The following is a 27635-nucleotide window of genomic DNA, read 5'->3' as shown; positions in this document are numbered from 1 at the left end:
ACCAAGGCAACCAACGTTTTGAACTCACAGCAGCTGAGCTGAAAAGTCGTGGAAACGAGGCCCATCAACGGCCCTTGCGCTCGGATTTGCCAAGTGGCTCGAACCGCAGCGTCTGCGCCTGCCCACGGCCGCTTCTCGAGGAACTGCTCTTAATTTGAACCAGTGACGTCGCTGGATGAAAAACAATCACAACCGCAGGGCGATAAGGTCCCAGGTCCGAGTAGCTGGGCAGGGGGAGCGCTAGCGAGGACCCCGGAGAGAAAACACAGGCAAACAACAGTGATTCAAACCTTCCCGCCCCCACGGGCCGAGCCAGGCCGGAAGTCCCGCCCCTGCCGCGCTCGGAGAAAGGAGGAACCGGAAGAAGGGAAGGCGTTTCGGTGGAGAGGGTCCCGACCCAGAATCTGGTCCCCGCCTCTTCCGGGTTTACTTCCGGTGCCCCACAGGGTCCCGGTCCAACCCGGCTGTGGTGAAACCTGTGGCTCGAGCGTCGGGAGGGTCCGGCGAGCTCCCCGCGCGGGGGTGTCAGTGCAGTGACGCTTATCTCAGTAATCTAAACGGCAGTTACACCTCAGCAACGCTGTTGAGGAAAAACTTGGCCAAAGGCGGAGACCTTTTCTTCTAACTTGGTGTCAGGAGATTTGTCTCAGCTGTGTATCTGCACCTTCATCTAAGCAGCAAGGAGACTGGCCTGGCCTCTTGGTTTATTGTCACTAAACAAGTGTTATGGATCCCCAGCGACGTGCGAGTGCTAGGCACGCTGGGGAGAGAGCGGGAAGGACGCAGGGTCGAGGATGGCAACTAGAGAGTAACCGGAAGGAAACGACTAGACAGTAGTTTGGTCGAGTTGTGGTAAGTGTTCCTAAAATGAAACGCAGAGGCCTGTGACCGCAGATAATGGGTAGACCCAACCTGGGCCGAGGAAATATTTCCACTGAGATACAAAGGATATGTAGGTACTGAAACGCGAAAATTGAACTGGGACGCCCTGAATTCCTGGTTCTTGTCTCGATGGTTTCGAAGCATGAAGCCACAGACAAAAGGGGATGGGTGAAAAGGACAGAAACTTTATTGCAAGCAGACACTCCCTCTAAAACCTAATTCTGAATTCTAAGCCTGAGACTCCGTCCCTCCTGGACGGACAGAGGGGCCCCTGAGAAGGGTGACCGCTGCTCTCTTTGTCTTGAGGCATTAAACAGGCTGCAGTTCTTTGTCTGAACTCGACCCCTTCTTACTGGTCATTGTGCTACACAGAGTTAGTTTTGAAAGCTCAAAGCCCACCTGGCGTCCCCCACTTTCCTCCTCATCTTGCTGGTTGGAGTCACTGCTGATTGGTCTTCTAGCTCTCCCAGCTGTGTTGGCAGAGAAAGCCTTATCTCATAGCCCTCCCAGCTACTCGGGTCAGGGCTACTTTTGGCCTAACTTATGGTCACTTTAATGGCTCAGGCCCGAGATGCCTTTTGGTTTATATTTCTATTTACCTATTCCATTTCTCTACTCTCTGTACAAGATAAACATCCTGGCATCGTCAAGTCTCCCATTAGGTATTCCTTCCCCCAAAGACCCCTTTTTATTCCTAAAACTTTCTAAACCTGCCTAAACTAGCTAGCTAACCCTTTCAGTATTAGCCAGATAGAGAAAAGTGTTCCAAGCTGAGGTAACAGCCTGTGTTCAGGCCCTGAGGCCAGAACACCAGTTTGGTTTAAGGGTGACTAATGAGAAAAGAGAGGGCTTCAGGGCGGAGAAGCCTGAAATGGCAGGGGCAAGATCAGTATGACTGTGGATTGTGGACTTTATCTTAAAAGCAATGGTCAACTAACTATTCTAAGGGCTTTGAGCAAAGTTGGCAGCACCAAGGGATGAGAAATCTGACACCTTAAATTCATCTCATTTTAAAAGACTGCTATGCAAATTGACCTCTGCCTTATGTAAAGTGTAACAAGGGCATCCTTAGACAACCGTTTTCATTGATCTATGACTTTGGTTTGTATTACACGGAGCTAACTCTGGTCCTATCCCTCTCCCACTTTTCCCCTAATATCTTAGAATCTCCCATATATAAACTGTTTACAACGGAGGGGTTTGTGATGCCATTTGTACTTTAGAAATATTCCTGGAACTGCTGAGTGAAGAATGGATTGTAGGATGGATGCAAGAGCATATGTGGAAACCCAATAGAACGCTTTTGAAAAACAAGAGAGATGAAAATTCAGACTGGGCAGTGAGAATGGAGATAACAGCTCCAAGAAATATTTAGATAAACTATATAATCCTGGTAATGATTGACTATGAGTGTTTGGGGGGTAGGGGGTAGGAGTTAAAAACAGTTCCAGGTATTTATGATTTGTGCTTTTTTTTTCTGTGAAGCAAGTCATCAGGGGCAGATCGAGTGGAGAGGGTTGAAAAGAGGAGTGAACAGTAAGATAATGGCAGTGCTGACAGCCCATGACTGTGAGTTTACAGGGGTACAAACCTACCAGAAATATGACCTCCAGCTGTCTGCCTGCAGTCCCAGTGTAGGGTTCATACAGGTTTGGCGTCTTGCCAGGCTGATGCAAATGGCGGTAGTGTACATGACCTTAAATTATTTACATCTGCTTAAGTCGTCAGCCAAAGACCCCTAGGCTCAAGCCTGCAGTTTGACAAAATCAGATTGACTGACTTGCAAGCAAGGCTCACTCTAAAGGAGCCATGATTGATTAGCTCTCTACTTTTGGGTGAGGTCTGGGTTCCTGCTGAAGGATGCTGAGAAGCTCTGAGGGAGACTGGGCTGGATGCTATTTTTGCAGCAGGACTAAGAGGAGGCTGGGATTCTCATGAGCGAGGGCAGTTTAGCAACTGCAGTCCTCAGTAATAGGTGGGTGAGGACAGCAAGTAAGCCTGGAGGTGTCATTGTCAACATAACCTCATGACCTTTCATAGTTGTTGCATGACCTTGGAAGATAGCGTTTCTGCTAATTCTGTGTCTGTCCTCCCAGCCTGGTTAACAGCAGGACTTTTCTTTTCTTCTTCAGTTTGAGCCAATTTTCAGTCCTTCAGTCCGGGACTTCTTACTTTCATACCAAGCCAAGCATCCTCCTCTCTTTCGAAATGTGACTATTTTTAAGGAACAAGTTACAATTTAGCCTATACCTATCTGTCCCCCAATAAGATTTAATAAAATATCCAATCATAGAATTGTCCTCACTTTCTGATAACATCTAGAGTAAACCTCATTTTCCTAGATCCTCTCCCAAATTATCCAACCAAATTCTAACTCCTCTTAGTGACACAACCCACAATTCGCCATGGTGTACGTTCTGCCTTACTACACGAGCCCAGCATGTGCAGGAACAGCTGTGTTCCTTGTAGTGTGGGCACTGCAAGCAGACAGAGGGTCTGAGTTGTTAACATGACCGCCAGGTTCAGACCAGTATTTGTACTTTATTGCCAGAAGACTGTGGCATCCACTGGACACTTGCACAGGTAATCCTGACTAAAGACTTACTGACCCATTTTTCTGGAGAGATGGCAGTACTAAAGGCCAACAATGGTAGCACAGGACCAACGTTTCCTTTATGTACTGCTGCAGTGTTAAAACATGGCCACACCTTCCTTGATGGCCTCCTATTTGCTATGGGCTTAGCAACATCTCCAGTCACCAGCCATGTGAGTGAAGAACATGCCAGGGGATCACAGCCCTGAGTCCTTAGTTTTCCCAGCAGAAGCCTCAAACATTGTACAATAGAGAAAAGTGATCCCTATTGTGCCCTGTCCAAATTCCTGAGCCACAGGACCCATGAGCGTAATAAAATGCTTACTGTATGAAAACACTAAGTTTGGGTGGTTTTTTTAAGCAGCACCAGTAACTGGAACATACTAGCATACTGACCCTGTTGGAGGCTGTTAGTAGAGCAGGGGTAATGACAATGAGCTAGTGGACAAAACTGGATGTTATTCTCAGAGCAAATGCTACAAGTTTAAAGCATTCAGTTAGCATATACTTGGCCCCCAGTCTAATGTCCTGCCCCTTCCCCACACTGCCTTCCACTGCTCCTGAGCTATACAGTGAGCACAATCTTTAGAGAACTGCACCATGTTACAGGAGCCATTTGGAAAAAAAGAGTTCTATTACAATTTCCAAAACCCCCAATTGCATGTACTGGGAGAGGCAAAAATAGGTGCACAGTTGTATGTGAAACAGAGTTCATTCTTGTATTATTAATTATTGTATTATTTTCCATACGAATAAATGTACAGCTACTTTTGCCCCACCCTGTATATTTCCCTTTTGCAATGAAGAATCTAAAAGTTTCAATGCTTTACATTTGCTAGTTTTTCCAACTAGACTTGTTACTGAACTGAATTCTTATTAAAAAGACATTGAATAGAGTATCTGCTATCCTAGTAATTTCTCTGATTTCATATCATAATTTTATGATGTCATAAAAAAAATTTAAACAGATTCTTTAAAATACCAGGATACCATTCCAAAAACTTAGAGAAAACAAAACTATTTCAATTTTATTTTCAAAGACTAATTTTAATCCAGACTGAACAAACAAGCAGAAAAGTGGGAAAGCTAACTGTAGTAGCAGACACAGGTGTACCAAATGTGAAACAGTGGGTTATTAACAGAATTATTTACATGCATATTTACAAGCAATCCTTTTGTACATAAGCTTTACTTGTCGTTAGTTGGAAAAAGATTTTTGACATTAGGTAAAAATAGGACTGAGGTGGTACCACATTATAGTAAAAGTATTAGAAAAGTGATCCTCAAGGTATATCAATTACAAAGCAGATGAAAACTTGAGTGACAAAGATCTAGCAAAATTCTCTAGTAAAAAAGTCAATGCAACTCATGCTACCAAATAAAAATGAGAAAGCCATATAAATAAAGTAGAATAATGTCCTGGGCTTTGGGGTAATGAACTCAGGTGAAAAATTTGAACACTTTAGAATTGCAATGTATCCTCAGTGAAGAATCTTGGTTGTTTAGTTGGAAGTTCTAACTCTATTTTAAAAGCCCTTGGTATCAAATAACATCTGGATATGTAAATAAATTAATTATATATTCTAAGACTTTAGTGCCAGAGATTTTTATGATTGTGACTCATACTTGAAACCCAATTCATTGAGACACTCAATGTAAAACTAAATGAAAGCTATAATACTCATATCTTAAAAAAGGATGCTACATTTTTGCAGTAATATGTATTTCCACACTAAGACTTTTTCCTTCAAGAAAAGCTGAATTTAAAGGGTAAGCTTCTAATCAGCTAGCAAAACTTACTTTCAACATTTCATTTATTTCAAAATCGATTTTATTGCAGCCAAAACAGTGGAATTAACTGTACATAATAAACTATCTTATATATATACACATTTTAAGTTATAGGGGATAAAGTTTATTTTGGCAGAGAGTGTTAAAATTAAAGTTGCATACATTAGTAACATAACTCAACATCCTTAATTTGGTATAAGTGTGACACATTTTCCTGCTTTCCTGTGTTCTGCTAAGTCACCATAACCTAAACTGCTTTATAAAACTGATACGTTGAAATTTAACTTTACTGTTTTTGCTTACGCTCTGATTCCAAACAAAACTTTTCATAAGCTTCTTCTATCTCTGGGTCCATCTCATCATCAATATCATCCAAGTACCTGTGAAAGAAGCAAAGATGACTCATAAGCTTAATGTTTTTCCATGCAGAAAATGTGTAAGCCTGGCTGGTATGGCTCAGTGGTTGAGCGCTGACCTACGAACTGGAGGTCATGGTTCAATTCTCTGTCAGGACACATGCCCAGGTTGCAGGCTCGATCCCCAGAGCAAGAGGCATGCAGAAGGGAGTGATCAATGATTCTCTCTCATCATTGATGTTTCTCTCTCTCTGTCCCTCTCCTTTCCTTTCTCTGAAATCAAAAAGGAAATCAGAAAGAAAAAAAAAGGAAATGTCTAAGATGCTAAGTCATGAGAAAAGGTATCTGGTATAACTTTCCTAGACTAAGTTATAGAACTCAAGCACTGTTTAGAATTACATTAAATGTCAGTCCTCAGACAATAAAAGCTTAGTATGGTGTGTTAAGTTTTACAGTGGACTCTGAGTCCCTTGTCTTTGAAATTAAGATTCTGCTCTACTTTAGACAGATGTTAAATTCTTTAACCTAATCTAAAAGTTAAATCAAAGGCTTTACTTTTTAGCTTAGCAACAATTATACTATAATTAGAACATAATTTCAATGTACCATCCATCCCCCTCTAATGATGCTTATCAGAAATGGTATTCCGACAATATCAACTTAGTCATAATCTACAGTATTTGGAATCACTTTCACAGCAAGAAGCTACTTTAGAGATCATCTGTTTCAGATTTTTTCTAACTATTGAGTAGTTTAAAAACAATGTTTTCCTATTTAAGTGCCCACGAAGGCCTTAATACACATATCCTTACTGAATTCCCACGGCCATCTTAAAAAGACAGGTACTATCACCTTAATGCCAAGAACAACTTGAACTTCTAGTGTACACCCAGCAGGAGTGAACTTTCCTAAGTGTGCTTAGGTCCATACAGATTTAATTTACTCTTCCCGCCACTTAGGAAGAAGAGGACCCAAGCAGCTTGTCCAAATTCCTATAAGCTGTTAACAGAGCTGGGACTAATCCTCACAAGTTTTTCATCCTTCTATAACAAAATGCAGTTAAATCTGATGAAAAGTGATAAAAAATTTGTATTATCAAGAATGACAGGTAAATGAAATATGAGAATAAGACCATAACTTACAAATTCCCATTAGTCCCAATATTTTTATATAGTAACTAGAGGCCCGATGCATGAAATTCATGCACGGGGGGTCCCTCAGCCTGACCTGTACCCTCTTCGAGAGACCTCAGGGCATGTCCTGCTGACGGCTTAGGCCCACTCCCTGTGGTTCTCTGCTCTCTGAGGGGCTTGTCTGCTCCACACCATAGCGATGGGCAAGCAAGCCCTACTGGGTGCTGCCTGCAGGCCCACTTGCCTGTTGGGGGTCGCCAGCAGCTACGGCCAAGCAGGCCCTGCTGTCTGCTGTCAAGCTGCGCCCCTGGACCCACCCCCAGGCCCACCCTGAGGTTGCCTGTCCAGCCCTGCCTGGCTCCCCGGCCCCGCAGCAGCTGTGGCCGCTGGGGTCTGGCCCTGCCTCCCTCTTTGGCTCTTGAAGCAGCCTCAGCAGCTGCTGACCAGGCCCTTCCCCAGTGCAGGTGCATGGAGGCGGGTCCGGGAGCCGCTGCCGCTACTGCCGCCGTCGCCATCACCGCCCCAGACCCGCGAACACTGAGGGGTCTCACCGGGGTCTCACGGGGGGCGGCAGTGGCGCCCGGACCCGCCCCCATCAGCGTTCACGGGTCTGGGGGCGCCACTACTGCTGCAACTGCTCCAACCCGCGAACGCTGAGGGGTCTCCCCTCAATGACTACGGATCCGGCCATTGAGAGGCGCAGGGGGCGGGACTCGCGAGTCTTGTCTTGGCCTGTCTCCTCTCAGTCTGGGAGCCCTCAGGGGATGTCCTACTGACGGCTTAGCCATAGTCTGGCCACCCTCTGCGAGAGTAGACCAGGCCCATCAAGGGAAGGTACCGCCCCCATCACCCACAGCTGCTAAGTCATGAGTGGCAGCCGGCCCTCACTTTGTCCAGAAGGACATCCGGAAGACATCCAATCTATCCGGTCTAATTAGCTTATTACCCTTTTATTAGTATAGATGTTCTCTCTTCAATCTTAAATCATCCTTTGAATAGCTAAGATTTGAGCCGTTTGTTCTGTGCCAGAGCATTTATGTATTCTCATTTACGTCTCAAAAGTCTCAAGGACGGGTACTATTATTCCTAGTTTATAGATGGAGAAACTGGCATAGAATCTGCTTATTTTAAAGTCTTAAGTATAAAAATAGAATCTATTTTGTAAAAATGAATTATGCTTGTGTATACTACATTTTAATAGTTTTTCCCCTCAACAATAGATACATTTTAAAAATCATAGTTTTTGTATTTTTTTTTAATCACAGTGTGTTTTCCAACGTGATTATGTGAAAAATTTTGGTAAATAAGTACTACTTACATGCCACTATAATACCATCTAATCAAAATGCACATTCTTTCATTATCTGCTTTTTTCCAGTCTAAACTCTATCTATAAGCTGTGGCCACAGAAAGTTCACAAATAAAGTTAGTAGCTAAAGAGAACTTACGGATCACCAGCGCCTGATAAATCTGTTCCATTTTCTTCATAATCTGGAAAAAGGTCTTCTCTTTCAAGTAACTCTTGATATTTCTCTTGGTAATCTAAGAAAAATGAAAATAAAAAATTTTAATTCTGGAAAAATTCACAGTAAATATGTATTAGCCAGTTTTTCCTAAGAAATTTTAATATTATGACTTTTCATTTAAGTAGATCCAAAGTTTGAACATCAGTAAGCTATGTTTATTCATCTAGTAAGTCAGCTTAATTACATATTTAATAGCCTTTACAAAACCTATTCTAATTGGCTTGCTTCTGCCCCCTGCATCCTCATGACTCTAAATTATATACATGTTCCTCTAAATGTAAGTTGGAAATCAAAGCCACTGCGTATACCAGAGGACATTTCACAGGTTATGAGTATGCTGTCTACATTCTCTCCTGCTTCTTTCCATCAGACAAAATACTGCCTATATAGTTTGTAGGGAAGAACACGTGCTCTCCATTCTCTCCTATTTTCCTTCCACAAGGAGAGATTTCAATCAAACATCCTGGCTTCTGGGCTTTGTTATCCTCCCCAAGGAGGTAAAGTGATCTATCTGGCTGGCAGGTAATAGCCACTTTTCCATGTTCCTCAGTCAGTGGAGGCCACCCTAACACGGGCTCCGAGCATAGGGCATTTTCTTTTCTCCCTTGTCCTAGAGACAGCTGGGAGGTAGCTACCTAATAAATGTTTCAGCTCTACCTCCTCCCCCTCAGTGGGCTCTCCCGAGGCAATACAGGTGACAGTATAGCTCTCCATCTGCCAACTGCCTTAAGAACAGTGACTGAGTATCTTGTAGGATTAGCATGTCTGTGTAGTCTTTACCTTTGAATAATAAAATGGATCAGTGTATATTAAAACTAGTTACCTTAAAAGTAGTTTCCTGTGAACAACAGCTACCTCAGAGTTCAAGAGGATAATATAATTATACTTGACTGGGTAAAGATGTTTTTTCCAAGGTTGTCAGTTTCTAAAAACATGAATTCCAGCTTAAAGGACTGGCAATATTTTGGTATTCTATTTTGGCAATTTGGAGACCATTTTAAATTATAAAGCCTCCCTACAACAAATACTTGAGCTAACAGGTAAGAAACATTCTTTTAAATGTACAGATGAGTTCACAAAAAACATCACGTCACCCGATGACAGAAACGAGAGGGAACTGAAAGCCACACATCCTTATAGCAGCTGGGAGGCTGGTGGACCACGTGGTACAAATGGGCTTGGATTTAAAACCCACCGGTCAGAAAGAAAGGTCTTGGGCCCGTTGAAGCAGGAAGATGGGATTCACGCCCCATACTCATCCACTCTGCACAAACCCAGGTCATTCAAAGGGCTGATATCCTGCCTGGCCATGTGGCTCAGTGATTGAGCATCCACCTATGAATCATGAGGTCACGGTTCAATTTCCGGTCAGGGCACATGCCCAGGTTGTGGGCTCAATCCCCAGTGTGGGCATGCAGGAGGCAGCCAATCAATGATTCTCTTTAATCACTGAAAGTTTCTATCTTTCTCTCCCTCCCTGAAATCAATAAAAATATGATTTTTTTTTAAAAAAAAGACTGATATCCCAAGCAAAAGATGGAACAGGAAAAAAAGCAAACTGCAAAACATCTCAGTGGCAAAGAAGTTTGGTGTATCTGTCTAGGTTTGGAATGGGAGAGGTACTCTGGTTCCCTATAGAATAAGGTGGGCCTGCACCTCAAATTGGTACTACCCACATAAAAACACCTTAGAAGATAAAAACTCATTCCAAGCCACTGCTACCCCTGTGCTCCCGAAAGAAACAAATACAAAACCCTCTTTGGACAGATGCTCCTACAATCCAAGTCACAAGCTTCATGAAGAAAAAGAAAAGGGCACTTAAACACTGGAGCAGTCATAAAGGCTACAATACATGTGACTTCTAGTGATTGAGAACAAAGTAAGTAAGTGTGAACAGAACAAATGATAGGAAAATGGACCAGACAAAAAAGAATAAAAAAACCACAAGGAATCAAAGTAACTTGTTTGAAGAATAAGAAAAAAAGGAAACTCTGTCTTACCAGACAGCAAGGTCAGACTGATTAAGAATGCCTATTAGTGTTGAGAGAGACAAAGATCCACATGGAGACAGAGGAATAAGACAAGTTTACAGGGGAGTTACATGGCACACACACAGGCACATTTTACCTAAGAGAGGAAGGACTCAACACCTGCTGGTGACATGAGAGACTACGGAAAAAATATTGAATTCCTGCTATCCCCACATATAAAAACTAGCCAGACAGATGAAAGGCTTAAATATAAAGCAACAGAAGATACCCAGAAAATGGGATTTGCTAGTAGTGAGGGGACTAAGTCACAGAGAACACAAGACATAACTTAGTTTATATTCAACTCAAGGCTTCCATTGCTAAGATAAACAAAAGGGAAGGGCAGCCCATACTGAGAAAAGCTGACTATGGGTCACTTTCTAGGCCAGGGGTCCTCAAACTTTTTAAACGGGGCCAGTTCACTGTCCCTCAGACCGTTGGAGGGCTGGACTATAGTTTTAAAAAAAATATGAACAAATTCCTTTGCACACTGCAGATATCTTATTTTGAAGTAAAAAAACAAAATGGCAAAAACACCCGCATGTGGCCCGCGGGCCGTAGTTTGAGGACGCCTGTTCTAGGCTATGCAAGTAATTACAAATCAACAAGACAAAGGTTCCAACAGAAATATGGGCAAAAAACTCGAACAGGCAATTCTCAAAGGAACAAATAAAAAGTTCAACAGAAACATGAAAAGAAATTAAGTATCAGTGGAAAATAAAAATTCACAATTTCATACAATCTGACTGACAAAAATGAAGTCTGGTAACAGTAAGCGTTGCCAAAGATGAGAAGTAGGAACTCTTACATGCTGGAAATACTAAGTAGTATGATCACCCTGGAAAGCAGTATAACATTTAGTGACGTTGAAAATGCAAATAGCCTGTAATGTGACAGTTTTGCCTCCTTACTGTAGAGGAACTTCTCAAGTGCACAAGGACGTAAGATGTTTGTGCAGCGCTGCCGGAGGGAACCAGTGTGCACCACCGACCACCCACAGCAGGGATCTATGAACTGTGGTTTAGTCTGAGTGGAGTATTATTTGGCATTTAAAATAAGGGAGCCAAAGCTATATGTATCAACACATAAATCCCCAAAAATAATACTGAATAAAAATAAGCTGCAAAAAGCAGGGTATAGTAAGATACATTGGGGTTAATACTTCCGTGTGAGAGAATTTAGTAGTTTACAGACACATGAAGTAAAAATCACGACACAAAGTTGGCACAGAAGTTACCTCTGGGAGAGAAGTGACAGAAGGACTAAACTTGGGAGTGAGGGATCAATGACGAGGGAGAATGGTTTAGCAGTTATCTGTAGGGTTTTATTTCTTTAGAAAGGCCCAAAGTATACAGTAATATGGTAACATGATCTTGGTTTAATCTTTTTTTTTTTTAATTTTTTACTGTTTAAAGTATTACATAACTCTCCTTTTCCCCCCACTGACCTCTCCCCGGTCCCAAACTTAGTTTAATCTTGACTGTGAATCAACAAGTCAGTTTTTTGTGGTTTTCATTTTTTTTTTTTAATGTTTCCTAATTTAAAGCTGAAGTTAAGTAGCCAGTCCTCCTTCCAACGTCCCTGTGCTACAGGCAGGGATAATCAGAGCCTGATACCCAGCGGGACAAATGGGGAAATGCTGACCATAAGCTGGATGTAGTTTGTACCAAATGGGAATTTCTCTCTTGCTCACACTGCAGTCCCATTTATCACAAGCAATGCTTCCACAATGCCATTTTCGGAAGGGGAAGTGTGCAGAGGTTTAGATTTTTAATTAACTTTGACCCGCCAAGTATTAATAAAACCCGTAATTCTTAGTATCTGCAAGTATTAACCCATATTAATAAAAGCTGCTGACTACATAGTGAATTAAAACCATCTTTTCCTTCCATTCTAATCACCTAAAGTTCAGAGTATAAAAACAAAGTATGAGAGGAAATACAAAATAAAAATGGTGGCATTTAAATTGAGGGATTCTTCTGACCCTTCATTGTTAGGGTGATTAGACAGTATATGCTGAGCTGGACGTTCCACTTGAAATGGTTTCTAGTGGTTACTGTAAAGAACACCGCTTATGAGACAAGCCTTCACCTTGTATTTCAGAATGATGTGAACTCTTTGAAAAGCTACAGTTCTGTGCTAGTGAAGGGATGATTCTCTGTAATTTCCTATCTTACCAAAAACCGGGGGGAAAGACTGCAGGACAAGATACCTGGATCAGCTGCAGTAAAAGGAACACCATCAGATGTATAAAATGTTGGTTCATTCTAGGATGAAACAAAGTGACAAAAACATGTCATCCTCTTACAATCGATTTTTTAGAAGCACATTATCAATGAAGCATGGCTGATGCCACCTAGCTGCTCCCGATAATGCAATACAAGAACAAGCAAACACGAGCCTCCCGGCAGCTACTGCCATTTCACTGGGAACGTCTCTGCTCTCCAGAGTCATTCTATCGTCTCGAGTTCTTGTTCTAACACTGTGTCTATGTCTGTCCCTCACAGTGAACTGTTCTGCTGTGCAGTGTGACTCAGCGTCCACTCAGGTTTAGTTTTGGTTTCCCCTTCCCACCATTTTTCTCTCTGAGATGGGGGTTGTAGGAACAATCTATATATCTAAAACCCTAATATGGAAACAGACTGAATGGCAGAACAACCAAACAACTGGTCGCCATGACGTGCGCTGACCATCAGGGGGCGCGCGTGGAACATGGTGGGCATTGGCAGCAGGTGGCAGAGCGTGGAACATGGCAGGCGTTGCCCACGGCTAGAGTGGGGGCGCCAGACCAAGGAGGGGCGCTGGTTGCTGTCATCAGGGCAAGCCTCTGGTGATTACTGAAAATTCTTTGCTCCCGCACGCCGTGGTCCCGCCTGGTACTCGCATCTGATGCCGGCGCCAGCCCCACTCGCACCTGCTGCTGGTGCCCGGCGCCGGCCCCGATCGCTCAGCACCATCAGTGGGTGCAAGCAGTGGGTGCCGCCCCGATTGCCCCTCAGGGCTTCTCTACCTCCCCCTGCTTCTGAGAGGCAATCGGGGCAGCAGCCACTGCTCGCACCCACTAACAGCGCTGGCCCCAATCCGCTCTCCACACCATCAGCTGGTGCGAGTGGGGTTAGTGCCATCAGCGCGTGGGAGTGGTGGTGTGGATGGGGCTGCCGACAGACAGGGGACTGGGGTCCGTGGAGGGGGGGCTGGGAGAGGTTGCAGAGGATGGGCCGAGACCTGCCCCTGTGCCCACCATGGTCCACAGTTCCTTTGTAATAAACGCCTAGTCCTATGTAATAAACACCTAATATGCTAAGCGTCCAACCGTTTGACCAATCGCTATGACTCACACTGACCCCAGGGGGCAGATGCTCCAACCTCGGCAGGTTAGCTTGCTGCTGGGGTCCGGCTGATGGGGATTGGGCAAGATGAGCCGGACACACCCTGGAGCCCTCCCACGGCCCCTCCCCAGTCGGCCAACCTCCTGCAGTCCCTCCCCGGCCGGATGGCCCCAATCGGGACTGGGCAAGAAGGGCTGGACATGCCCTGGAGCCCTCCTGTGGTCCCTCACCAGCTCCGATCGTGCACCGGTGGGGTCCCTTGGCCTGGCCTGCACCCTCTCGCAAACCAGAACCCCTCGGGGAATTTTGGAGAGCTGGTTTCGGCCCAATCCCCGCAAGCCAGGCTGAGGGACTCTACCGGTGCACAAATCTGTGCACCTGGCCTCTAGTTCCTCCATAATTGCTGTGTTTGATCGTATTGGGAGCTTCCAGGATCATTGGCCTGGTAATCATTTTTATTTTCTTAGTTTACTTTATGACAACATAAATACAAAGTAAAAGTTTGAGCTGCAGGCCTTGGTTATGAATTCCCTGGGAAAACAGTTTCCTGGAATCCCTACACTCACTTAAGTCCAAGTCTCATCATTTCTCTGGCCACTGAATGGATCTTTCTCTAGTCCACCCGCCATGGGAGGAACCCATGTCTCTTCTATTTTACCTGCTCTGCTTGCTGCCAGGGACCCTAACCTAGTGAAGAGTTATTAGGCATTAAATTCTGGGAATGGCTTTATGTAACTCGTAGAAATTTCCAAAGTTGAATCAAGCAATAAGCAACATTTAAATAGCAAACACTGGCATACCATAAAATAGTTGGGGTCATTTTCAGGTGTTGCTTCTCTGTATGTTGAGGTTACATGGACTCTACCCCAGTTACTTGACCGGAGCTCTACAAGCTTCAAGAGCATCTGCTTCACGTCTCTGCAGACAGAAGTGGACAAGGAGTGAGTATATCCACCCTGTGTTGTCAGGCTCTAAAATACCAGACTCCTACCATCATTTCACCAATTTAACATGTACATTCAATGCTTTGATTTTCCACACATCTCCTATAATGACACAAATTCACCCTTAAAAAAAAAAAAAAAGCCTTGAAATTTGTTCCATGTAACTAACTATATGGTTCTGAAGTGCAGTGGCCATCCCGCAAGCATTTCTATGTTTCCTACTAGCCTGAGAGTAGCACTTCACCTAGGCATTTACTGAATAACCGAGGAAAAATGGCTAGGTGAGCAGAAGCCACAGGTAAAATACTATGCCTTTAAGAAGAGGTTTCTGTGGATGAATCTGTAAGATTTCAATTGTTCTGATGAAGCACAGCTGATTAAAGGAAAAGCAAGGACTAGGCTCCCTGGCGACCACCTCCCTTCCCCTACCTGCTGCAGTGCGCATCCAGGACGACATTTTCAATCCTCTGGATAACTTCTTCCATGTCCGTCTTTCCTTTTTCCTTCCAGGCATCTTCCAGCACTGACCCTGTCAACTAAAAGACACAGGGATCAATAAAAGAAAGAATTCAATCAAGTATTGATATTCTAAAAATATAATAGTAGCACTTCAAGCATTCTTCCCTACCCCAAGCATTCTTTTTTTCCCTTTTAAATATATTTCATTGATTTTTTACAGAGAGGAAGCAAGAGGGAGAGAGAGTTAGAAACATCCATCAGCTGCCTCCTGCACACCCCCCACGGGGGATGTGCCTGCAACCAAGGTACCGAATCTGGGACCCTTCAGTTCGCAGGCCAACGCTCTATTCACTGAGCCAAACCAGTCAGGGCTCTCTTTTTTTTTTTGTAATATATTTTTATTGATTTTAGAGAGGAAGTGGGAGAGAGATGGAACCATCAAGGATGAAAGAGATTCACTGATCAACTGCCTCCTACACATCCCCTACTGAGGATTGAGCCTGCAACCTGGGGATGTGCCCTTGACCGGAATCGAACACGGAACCCTTCAGTCTGCAAGCCGACACTCTATCCACTGAGCCAAACTAGCTAGGGCCGCCCCAAGCATTCGTTAAACAAGTTAAATATTCCCAGTTGTTCTCTACCATCTAATACTCAGGTATCTCAATACCTTCAGTGTTTTTCTTGACTGAAAGAAACCAATGAACTACAGCAGATCTTTAACCAAAGGTTTTATGTGTTAACTAGAGGCCCGGTGCATTAATTCGTGCACAGGTGGGGTCTGGCTGGCCTGCCCTGTTCGAGGCTGGCTGGCCCTGACCCCTGGTCGAACTCCCAGTTGAACTCCCTGTAGAGGGGACAATTTGCATATTAGCCTTTTATTACATAGGATGACTATATGGTTTACTTCCTGTATGACTAAGGTAGGTTGTACAATTTTAATCAATATGTCACTTTTTGAAACATGCAGAGTGCAATAAATATTGAAGCAACGAATTAAAATAAAAACTTCATCGGGGGCCCTAGCTGCTTTGGCTCAGTAGATAAGAGCATCAGCCTGTGGACTGAATGGTCCCAGGTTCGATTCCAGTTGACGGTGCATGCCTGGGTTGCCGGCTCAATCCCCAGTGGGGGGCGTGCAGGAGGCAGCCGATCAATGATTCTCTCTCATCATTGATGTTTCTATCTTTCTCCCTTCTTCCTTCCTCTCTGAAATCAATAAAATATATTTAAAAAAGAGATTAAAAAAAAAGAAATCGGGGGAAAAACGAGTTAAGGATGTAACAGGTAGTTCACAGAAACTAAAACATGTCTAACAAACAAAAAAATGCTTAACTAGTGATCAGGAAAATGCAAACTGAAATGAGGTTTTCCTTTTTACTCATCATCTGTGACAAAACCAACCCCAGGATTGCTTGCATCTATCACTGATAAGGATACGGATACTGCTAGTGGGAATACACTGTGATTAAGTGTTTGGAAGAGAAATTTGGCATTACAGAAGGTCCCCACCATATGACAGTTAGACTTATAATTTTTCTTTTAAATCCTCACCTGAGGATATGTTTTCTTTCTTTCCTTTTTACTGACTTTAGAGAGGAAGGGAGAGGGAGAAACATTGATCAGTTGCTGCTGGTACACACCACAACTGAGGATCTAGGTCAAACCCTTGACCTTTAGGTATACAGGACAGTGGTCCAACCAACTTAGCTACACTGGCCAGAGATAGACTTATAATTTTTTTAAAGTATATTTTTACTAATTTCAGAGAGGAAGGGAGAGGGAGAGACAGAAACAATGATGAGAATCATTGATTGGCTGCCTCCTGCATGCCCCACACTGGGGATTGAGCCCACAACCTGGGCATGTGCCCTGACTGGGAATCGAACTATGACTTACTGGTTCATAGGTCAACACTCAACCACTGAGCCATGCCAGCTGGACTAGACTTATAATTTTTTTTAACTTTACAATGGCTCAAAAGCAATAAGCATTCAGCAGAAACTAAAACTACTTTGAATTTTTTATCTTTCCCCAGGCTGGTGACATGTGGTATGATCCTCTCTCAGGATGCTGGACAGTGGCTGTGAGCTGCAGCTCCCAGGCAGGTATGTAATTAGGAGAGCAAATGACCGATACTCAACAATGTTTTCATGTGGTAGATTATTCTGCCCAACTGTAGCGTAATGTAAGTGTTCTAAGCAAGTTTGAGATAGGCTTGGCTAAGCTCTGCTGTTTGGTAGTTAGGTGTATTAAATGCATATTCAACTTACTATATTTTCATTTTATAATGGGTTCAGGGAGACATAACCCCATCCTAAATCAAGGAGCATCTGTACTTATCAAATTAGGGTATACTAGCTCTCTTGTCCACCAAACCTATGTGTAGGAATTTAACCTATATAAAGACGATGAAAGATTATCAACAATGCTGCCGAGACTAAACTGAAAGTAATCCACTGTTCGGCAACAATGGGTAAACAATGTGCATGTAAACAAGGGAATAGTGGGAAGCTACTGTAGAAAGAAGTAAACCTGTGTGCCATGCAAAGGTCTAAGATCTTCCGTAGGGGGTAACGCAGCCACAGAGTCACATGGTGCTTGTGAGATACACCTACAGACGTGGGAAAGGAGGGGCACAGCGAAGAACCCCCGTTTTTCACTCTAAAACCCACGTCTTACGTTAAATAAGCATGTACTGCCTTTCTAATGTATTTAAATTCCAGAGCAAAGTAAAACGTCAATATTTAACTTAACGTAATAATTATGTTGAATTCATCTGTGTACTATATATACACTTTCCTCTCTCCAAATTATATGCTGAAGGGGTAGAAAGAACAGTTAGTTACACTTTAAGGAAAGAAAATAAGTAAAACCTACCTTCAATAATTTTACTGCACAAATTAGGTTATCATCCACAGGGTTAGAAAAGAGGGCATTCAGCAACTCCCGAAGACCAGCCTGAAGAATATCTGCTCTTGTAACCTGTCCATTTGTTCCTTTGATCTTTGGGGACAAAAGAAAATGAACAGCAACTATGCCAAAACCTAATACAGATATATAAATGATCTAACAAAGTGTTGGCAAAATAAGCACTTTACATTAAAACAATACAAAAATCATAGGGACACATTCTGTATCTTCACAAAATTAGACTTACCTTACATATAACTAAAATTTCTAATAAAACTCGTCAACTATAGGCCAAACTTTTCATTTATCACATGTAATGTGTGGTCTGGATAATGTAAGCCTCCTTGAATGTTACTGCTTCATGAAGCATCTCTAGTCTACTAAGCTACCTACCTCCTTTTGGGGAACACACAGCATTTTACTCTGCTGTTCATATACTGTTTAAAAATACTCTGGTTTTGCATGAGAATGGTCTACGTGTCTTGGCTCTCTGGCTGGAAGAACTTCAGGCTCGAGAGCCATGCCTGGCCTTCCCACTCCCCCACACAGCACCAGAGCTTCCAAGGAGGAACACAGCCATCTTAAATGGCTCTCCGTTGAAGGCACGTTTGTATTGGTGCTCTTATTGTGGCTCATATAACAATAGAAAAGATTAAGACATGAAAGTTTTATAAAACTGAGCCGTCTGTGATAAACAGGGACAGTAAAGTGGGCACTGGATTGGACGTAGACTTGTAGATGCCCTGACACACATCTGACGGTGGATTCTTGTCTTTTCAGTGGTGTTTATGGTGCTAAGTCCCCAATTCAGGCTTAAATAGATAAATCTGTATCTGAGACTAACTAGTCAGGACTAAGTGATCAAAGAACAAATTGAATATCCTTTACAAAGTACTATCTCGACTTAAGGTGCCTACTAACAAGCATATACTCACATACCACCAATTTACAAACAAGTTTAGCTGTACCCTTTGTACAAATGCACTTTATGTGGAAGATTAACATATAAAACAGGACCAAGACCTAATCTGGGTGAGATGGGTATAAAAATCAAACTCCAGTCTCTTCCCTCTTCACTCAAAGCTTTATGTCCTGGAGGTCACGTTGTTTTTCAGCCACCATCTGAATGTCAACGTTACGTGTACTAATGTCCCTGAAGCAAGAATCCAAAGAAGTACGCATGTCTACATTTTAAACGCGTAAACACCCATGGAGCACTGTGGCTTTCCAAAAGCACACGAAGACTTTCCAATGCTCAGAACTACTTCCCAGCACTTTGCCCTTGAACAGGAAGACAGGCACGGAGTCGTCATTTCTCTCCCATTTCACTTTTTTTAAAAAAAATATATTTTATTGACTTTTTACAGAGAGGAAGGGAGAGAGTTAGAGAGTTAGAAACATCGATGAGAGAGAAACATCGATCAGCTGCCTCCTGCACACCCCCTACTGGGGATGTGCCTGCAACCAAGGTACATGCCCTTGACCGGAATCGAACCTGGGACCCTTCAGTCCCCAGGCCGACGCTCTATCCACTGAGCCAAACCGGCTAGGGCCCATTTCACTCTTTATGTTGTAAAAGTAATGTAAACACGAATCCCTTATGGAGATCAATTTGTTCGCAAGCTTTACTAAACAAAAGTACTTAACAAAAGAAAATGACTCCTCACCTCCAGCTTAAGATAAAGTTCTCCTAGAAAGAGCACAAACGCATGGAATCGTTTTCGAGTTGCTTCATCCCCCTTTGCAGCTTGATCTCGAAGTTCATATTCAGTCCGACATCTAATAGAGATAAACCTTTCATAATCTCATATTGCTTTGTTTTTTAAACAGTCAAACAAGATGACCATTTGTTGGTCTGGTTGTCCACAAGCGATACAGAGGCAAGTAAAATGCACCATGGCCCTGACTTTCTATAATAAAAATGTTCCTGTCTAGTGCAGAGGCCAGACTACACATCATCTTCTCTTACTGAGATGACTAGTTTTAAGAAACTGATAAGAATAGTTGAAAATAAACCTATGAGATCAAGTTGTTGTAAGTTTAAACAACATAGGTTTTATGAGGTTCACAAATACTGGCACTGTTTTTACCCAAGCTGTCTCTGTAAAATGTTCTCTTTCTAATACATGAACTTTGAAACAGATCTTTAAAAACAGGTAAATATGACCTCAAACTATACTGAAAATAAAATGAATTCTTATTAAGCCCATTATCCTTCTAACTTCCAGTATAAAGATCAGAGAAAAAGGGAAGTCCCCAATTGAATAGACACATAGAAAGCAATTACAGGCACTCCTCGGGTTACATCGGAGATCGGAGATCGGAGATCAGAGATCAGAGATCCGTTCCTACAGTGCGACGTAATGATTTTCGCCGGAAGTCGGAACCCACCTCCATAAGCACCTCCATCACTCACATGGAGCATATACACAGCAGTAATGAAGTGACACAGTAAAAAAAATTTAAAAGAAAGAGAACAATTCCTGACCTTTACTTGTGGTAAATAAATAATAAAAAACATAAAGCACGTATGTACATACGTCAAAATGACGGAACTATTTTTTTTATAAATACTGTAAATGGGAGATGGCGACATAGCCACGAAACAACGTTAAGTCGAGTCTGACGTAACCCGAGGACTGCCTGTAATTTGGTCTCTATTTCTAATGGAGACTGAAGGAGTCAAATAACTTATTTCCTCCTGAATTGGCCCTTTTGCCTTACATAAGTAACAAAAAGAAACCTTCTTGGAGCTTTATGGACAGTTCCCATAAGGGTTCTAAAACCATCATATCGAGCCTGTTGCTGCCTGTCAGTGAGTTAGAGGGTCAGCTACTGCTAACACAGATTTTTAAATGGACTTTTAACTGTTACCATGTTGGTGGTCAATATATTTCCTTATCTTTATTAGTAAGGTGGTGATAAGGTAGGACAGTTGTGTGTCTTATAAAGTTAATCTTGGCAGTTCTTTTAAAGACCAAGGGAGGAGCTCATGGAGACTAAATGGCTTTCATTCATGAAGGACCAGTTTAGGTTGCTTTGTAAAGCACTTTTTTTGGAAGAAAAAAGAAGTCACTTCTTGACAAAGAATTTACCTTTATGAATCAACCATAAATACACTCACGACAGCCCTAGCTGGTTTGGCTCAGTGGATAGAGCGTCAGCCTGCTGATTGAAGGGTCCTGGGTTTGATTCCAGTCAAGGGCACATGCTGGGGTTGCAGGCTCGATCTCCAGTAGGGGCCGGCATGCAGGAGGAATGATCAATGATTCTTTCTCATCATTATTGATGTTTCTCTCTCTCCTCTCCCTTCCTCTCTGAATTCAATAAAAATATATTTAAAATTAATAAATAAATACACCCAGGACAGCTTACTGGGCACCTGTGTGGCTGATTCCAATGCTTACAAGCTGCATTAAATGAGCACCATCTTCTGTGTGAGTCAGAGACAGAGGTATTTGTTACCTTCTCATACATATTAATTCCTCACCAGGAAAAGGTTGGGATATCTATAAATAGAACACTGCGGTTAATAATGGAAAGGATTAGTTAATTAATGCCAATTCAGTTATCCAGGCACCTTGCTGACTGTTCTCCTTTCTCTGACCTTTCTTTTATGACTTTGCAGGTAAAATCTTTGAAATGACCTCCTTTTGTTTTATAAATGCTATTATGCATTAAGATATATGAATGTATGTGCAAAAGCAAATTCCTACTCCTGTACATGACTGATTATCTGGGCGAGAGAAAAGGACCTAAACCTTTTTAAGCTTAAGAATTTCACTTATAAAAGTACCACATGCTTATTTCAGAAAGGGTAAAGCAGAGAAAAATAAAGAACGAAGTCACTGCAACCCAGTGCTAACTGCTCTGAAGGTAACTTCTGTCTTCTTCAAGTGTGTAAATACCTTGAAGCTAGGTAGTAGACTATGCCCTGCTTTTCACTAGTTATATGATTAGCATTTTCCGTGTTGACATCTGGCAGTATCAATACTGCAGAAGCATACATGGGGGCAGAGTCAGAAGAGTTGGAAGAGGGCTTCTCAACCACAGCTACACTGGAGAATCCTTGGGAAGCTTTAACAAACCATGCCGGGCTCCCCCTCAGTCCAGCATGCTGGAATTTCCCAGCGTGAGGCAGGGAAATTCCCTGTTTCACTGCGTAGCCAGGCTGAGCAGCAGAGATGATGGGCGACTTTCCTTCCATCCTACTCCCGGAAGTGCCTGCTCTCACATCTTTCCAGAAGCTTTAATTTGCGTTTCTTTAACTACAGGGAAGGTTAGATTCTATCTTTTATAACTTAGCCATTTGTATTTTTCCAAACTGTACCCATTCAGAGCCATTCCAAATATTTCTATTAAAATAGTGGTCTTTTTCTTACTCATTCCTAATAGGCCCCTCTTTTCATCCTATATAATAAAAGGCTAATATGCAAATCGACCAAACGGCAGAACAACCGGTTGCTATGATGTGCACTGACCACCAGGGGGCAGACACTCAACGCAGGAGCTGCCCCCTGGTGGTCACTGCGCTCCCACAGGGGGAGCACTGTTCAGCCAGAAGCCAGGCTCACGGCTGGCGAGTGCAGCAGCGACGGTGGGAGCCTCTCCTGCCTCCACAGCAGCACTAAGGATGTCCTACTGACGGCTCCTGGACTACAAGAGGGTGCAGGCCGGGCTGAGGGACTCCCAACCCCCAAGTGCACGAATTTCATGCACTGGGCCTCTAGTATTAAATAAATGAGGTCATTACCATCAGTTATATATTTTTTTTCCTATTTTTACTTTAGTTCATAGTAAAAATAGGTCATATAAACTTATGACCCCCCCAAATATTATAACCTATGTGTTATTAAGTTTAATCTCTTGCACCAGGGCCTGAGGGCATCATGTCTTGCTTAAAAGGGTTTTATCAACCTACAATTTTTGTTGGCAATTTCCGCCTTGTATTTACTATCTCACTTTCATTTAAAGTAATTTTTTTAAAAATATATTTTATTGATTTTTTACAGAGAGGAAGGGAGAGGTATAGAGAGCTAGAAACATCGATCGGCCGCCTCCTACACATCCCCCACTGGGGATGTGCCTGCAACCAAGGTACATGCCCTTGACCGGAATCGAAGCTGGGACCCTTCAGTCCGCAGGCTGACGCTCTATCCACTGAGCCACACCGGTTTCAGCCTCACTTTCATTTAAATCTCTGTTGTATCTGAAATATATTTTGGTGTGAAGAGGCAGGAGCCCATCTTTGCTCTGTTGCTCCCCCAGCTGTGTCGGCAGCACACTTTCTCTCGTGCACGTGGACCTAGCCACCACCAGTAAGCTTGATTTCCATGTGTTGCTGAAGTTACTTCTGCATCTTCATTCTGTTCCCCTGCAGGCTAACCACACTGTGCAACCATTCAAAGTATCTCTAAAGAACTAATGTGCAAACTATAATAAACGCAGACAACCTTGTCATTGAATAAAACTCAAATTATAAGAAAGTTCCCCCAAATTAGTTTATGAATTCAGTGTCATCCCAAAAATATCTAATAAATACCAACAAGAGTTACATAATTTCACATGCTGATTCTGAAGTTCACTGGAGGAAAAAAGCATGCAATAGCAAAGAAAATTTCATGAAACAATGGGGAACTAACTAGACCAGACATTAAAAATTAGAGCTTTTAAAAAACAGCATGGTAGGAAAACAAATGATGAATGGAATATAATGAAAGTCCAGAATCAAACCCTAATAAAAGGATATGGTGCGATAAAGGTAGCATGCAGTTCAAATCAACATGGAAATGGACCATTTCAAAAAAGGGGTATGGGAAAAACTGGCTGAACACATGGCAATTAATAAATCAGATCCTTGCTTAAACCAAAGTACAAAAGCACTAAGAAATACATGGGATCATTTTTAAGAACTTGGGAAAGGCTTTTCTAAGCATAAAACCAAAGGCAGAGATCACTACAGACAAAGACTGGTATATGTATATATATGTATAAATGTAAACTTTTAATACTGTATAAGTAAGAATGGTCTGTTCTCTTCTCCCCTGCAACTTTCTATAATGTATAGTCTTTGGAAAAAAGGAATGGTCAAATTCTAGTACCTTCAAAAGTAGTTTTCCTTTAATTTCATATATTCACACTGACCTTTGAAGTAGCAATTGGCGGAAGTTGCCACTCTGTGAGCTAATTGTCAGGCGATGGGACAGGTAATTACACAGGCGAGCTCCCATGTAGGAGAAATTTGGAATTGATGTGGCCTTTCAAAAAGAAAAAAGTTTTGTATGACACAGATACATCGTCATTAATGCAAACAGCAACATTCCAGAGAGGAAAAACATTTCTACTCCCCAAACAACCATATGGTGAAGAAAAATGTACAAGTCTTTTATAATGGCCAGGCCTAAGGCAATTATGTTAACTCTCCCTCCCAACATTACACCAAGAACCAGAGCAAGTACAAAGGAAAATGTTTAAGGCAAGTCCCCCCCATCATTTACCAGAAAGCAAGCCGACAGTATGTCTTTATACTAACCCATTTTAGCACAAAATATGTATATGTACCCGGATGCATTGTGCCAGTTATGAATAAGAGTATCTGCCAAACTATTGCTCTGTGCTGCTTCTCGGGAACAGGAGGGAACCGACTCTGGCATCCAGCAGTCCAGAGTGAGGCTCCCAAGCCTTGTGCTGTGACTTTGGACATCACGAAACCTCCCTGAGCTTCAGTTTCTTGATTCCTAAAGAGGTGACTAATGGTACCTGGTGTGTGAGATTAATACCTAAAGAAAGCCCCAAAACACCTGGGGTAAAGAGGAAGTTAAAATGGACAAGCCATTAAAAAAAAAAAGACAGTGAGAAAACTACATATCAAAGATTGGATGATATAGCCAAAGCAGTACTCAAGAAGTTTAACTTTCACTGTAGTCTTTAAATAGTAGAGAACATAGATCATACCAAACGTTGGGTAAGAAAAATACACATTGAGAAGTTAAGGGACTTAGCCAGGTCACAAAGGTAGTTAACCAGAGTTTAGATCTAACAAATGTCCTGATGCCCTTCTGACTCTATGCTGGGGCTACTAACTAGCTGTGGTAATCTCAGACAAGTCATTTAACTTCTCTGTTAAGATCAGTATAAAATGGGCATAGGAATATCATGCAACCACTGAGGAGTAAATGAATTAACTACATGTCAAGTGTTCGGCATTGCGTGGCAAGCTGTAAGTACTTTATAATTATTAGATCTTTTTATTTCTAATTATTTTGCTTGCCCAAGACCCTAAACATTTCTCATCAAGAAGAAAGACTGACTTCTCAGATTTCAAATTCAACAAGTCTACTCTTCCCATTATTGGCATGGCTTGTTTTCTTAGTTTACTTTAAAATGATCACACACAATTTAATGACAAGTTCCACAGGCTGGTTATTAAAGCTTCCTGCTTCCCCACTACACTCTCCTTTACTCCCACAACCACTTGGATTCTTGCAGGTAAAATGTTTTCTCTCTACCTGCATGAGCTGTGATCCCTCAGTTTAGACATCACTTCTTACTATTTCCTACCATAGAATATGAGCATTTAGACTTCACCCTGCTTAATCCCACTCATTCCACTATTTCCCAACTCTTCCACCTTCCAATATAGTAATACCATACCGTACTTTCCGGCGTATAAGACAACTTTTTAACCCAGGAAAATCTTCTCAAAAGTCGGGGGTCTTATACGCCGGAAAATACGGTAGGTTAGAAAAATCTCTGACAATGTATATCAGATTGCTTAAAACCCAAATACCGTATTTTCTGGCATATAAGACCCCAGACTTTTGAGATTTTCCTGGGTTAAAAAGTCGTCTTATATGCCGGAAAATACGGTAATTTTATTCCTTAGTTTTGTGTTTCCACTTACAGCTGAACCATGTATTATACTTATTCCTTTCTTATACAACTATTTCCCTAGACACTAAATTTTTTTCTAGCACTTTGGTTTTTATGTATCTCTCACTGATTTATTCTTAAGCTCACTAGTTTGTAAATGTCTTAATATCTTCCAACGTAGCACCTGTGCTCATCTTACCAGAGCACTCTTTCCTGGAGCCTCCACCCCACTCCGGGGAAGCCTGGCCTCCCGGACTGCTCTGCACCTGGCTACTGTCTCGGGATCTCCCTTCACCATCATGTGGATGACACACACATCTGTAAAATTCCCCGCTTCCTCGTCCCCGTGTCTTCATCCTCCGTTTAATTCCTTTGCTTTGCTGGAGTACCTTCTTCAATAATTTCTCAAGAAGGGCTACAATGAAACTTCAAACTGGCATAAATATCTAATTTTTTCAGATTTTCTAGCAGTCTTTTTGCCTCATTCCTTATCCTCGTCTTTTGGAAATTCTGCATTATAAATCAGAGAGATTCTCAACTATCCTCACCTGTTTGAAATTCAACTTATTTAGTCAGTTAACACTGTCCCACCGGCTTTCTAGCCCCAAACTGGACTTCCATTCTCTTTCCCCACCTCAGTCCTATGGCTTCTGGCCTTTCAAAATCCCCGCACTGTCATTTAGTGGTTTTGGGGGAAGAATCAAAGTTGGATATGGATATTTAATGTTATTTTTCTTTTTCTACAACAGGCCTTCTTTTGTTAGTTGCTATGAGTAAATTCCCTCAATGGAATTTAAGAACTGTTGGCAAATCTGTGTACCACTGACCACAGAATGTTAAATTGCAGATGGATCACGAGAATTCTCGTGTTTTCTCTTCTAAGGCTTGTGGCCAATCATAAGAATTTTTAAAAAAGATATTAGCTTGTAAGAACATGTAGTAAATAACTTCAAAATGCAATGTGTATTTAATTTTAAAGAGTGCCTTTAACATTTATGTAAAACATTTTTTGTACTCATTCAATAGAAACTTATCTGGCCACTGGGTAAAGCTAGCATAAAACTATTGGTCTGAAATGTGTTAAGAGACAAGCCCAGAAACTGTAGTTTGTCAGGCTGCGGCCCTTCAGCTCGCCCTAAAGAACTATGAGAGGGCAGCCTACTGAGGAGCTAGAATAGACAGAAGAAAAAGTTTAAGCAAGAGTGTAATTCTTCCATTTCTTATCTCACATTCTTTTTCAATCCATTTAAAGGCTGAAAGTAGGTATCAGGACAAACAGAGCGGTTCTATCTTCCTACAATCTCAGGCGTTTCTGGAAACTTGAGAGTTGGCTAGGTCGATTTTCAGTGGATGTGTGTGGCAAGTACGCTGGTGTGCCACAAGAATTTTAAATGATGCAATACCGGACTACTGAGTCAGGGGCACTGACCTCTCTTCCCTTAGGTTGTCAAACAGAAAATGACAACAGTCAACATAACAATAGCCGTCTAGTGTGAATGAGTCAAAATTATACCTTTATTTTCTTGTCAGATCAGCAAAAAATATATTTTTGGTCTGCCACAGAATTTTAGTAATTAGTTTATGTGTGCCATGAGATGAAAAAGGTTGAAAAATTGTTGGGCTAAGTAATATTAGGGTCCAGTAACAACCCAGAACAAATTGGGAATATAGTCAAATGAGATACTAGCTGGCAAAAAAAACCCAACCTGTTTGCTATCATAATCACCATTCCTATATATTCCATGTTTGCGTTGCTCATTTAGCGGTGATAAAGAACACAGAAGGTTCTATTTATGTTCACCTCCTA

General features: G+C 42.2%; 1 protein-coding gene and 1 long non-coding RNA gene across 6 annotated transcripts in view; one reads left to right on the top strand and one right to left on the bottom strand.

Annotated features, from left to right (window-relative positions):
• The first annotated feature begins 393 nt into the window (after positions 1-393).
• Positions 394-23398, top strand: LOC129148887 (uncharacterized). Of its 2 annotated transcripts, none has more exons than XR_008555907.1 (3): positions 394-852; positions 17082-17151; positions 22969-23398. It is a non-coding gene; the product is annotated as an uncharacterized LOC129148887 (long non-coding RNA). The 2 variants fall into 2 exon arrangements; XR_008555908.1 differs by lacking the exon at positions 22969-23398 and adding an exon at positions 19055-19131.
• Positions 4478-27635, bottom strand: part of PAIP1 (poly(A) binding protein interacting protein 1) — a 29875-nt gene continuing 6717 nt past the window's right edge. For 2 of the 4 annotated variants that reach the window (XM_054715277.1, XM_054715279.1), the window contains exons 4-11: positions 24101-24213; positions 19624-19735; positions 17924-18049; positions 15014-15120; positions 14441-14558; positions 12524-12578; positions 8204-8297; positions 4478-5646 (exon numbers count right to left, since the gene is read on the bottom strand). In XM_054715277.1, the coding sequence (XP_054571252.1) occupies positions 5553-5646; positions 8204-8297; positions 12524-12578; positions 14441-14558; positions 15014-15120; positions 17924-18049; positions 19624-19735; positions 24101-24213 (819 nt within the window). In that variant the 3' untranslated portion in view covers positions 4478-5552. The remainder of the gene's footprint in view (positions 5647-8203; positions 8298-12523; positions 12579-14440; positions 14559-15013; positions 15121-17923; positions 18050-19623; positions 19736-24100; positions 24214-27635) is intronic. The other 2 variants (XM_054715278.1, XM_054715280.1) reach the window with 2 other exon arrangements.

Source organism: Eptesicus fuscus, chromosome 4, assembly GCF_027574615.1.
Source record: "Eptesicus fuscus isolate TK198812 chromosome 4, DD_ASM_mEF_20220401, whole genome shotgun sequence".
Lineage (NCBI taxonomy): Eukaryota > Metazoa > Chordata > Mammalia > Chiroptera > Vespertilionidae > Eptesicus > Eptesicus fuscus.
This window is presented reverse-complemented; position numbering and strand designations above follow the sequence as displayed.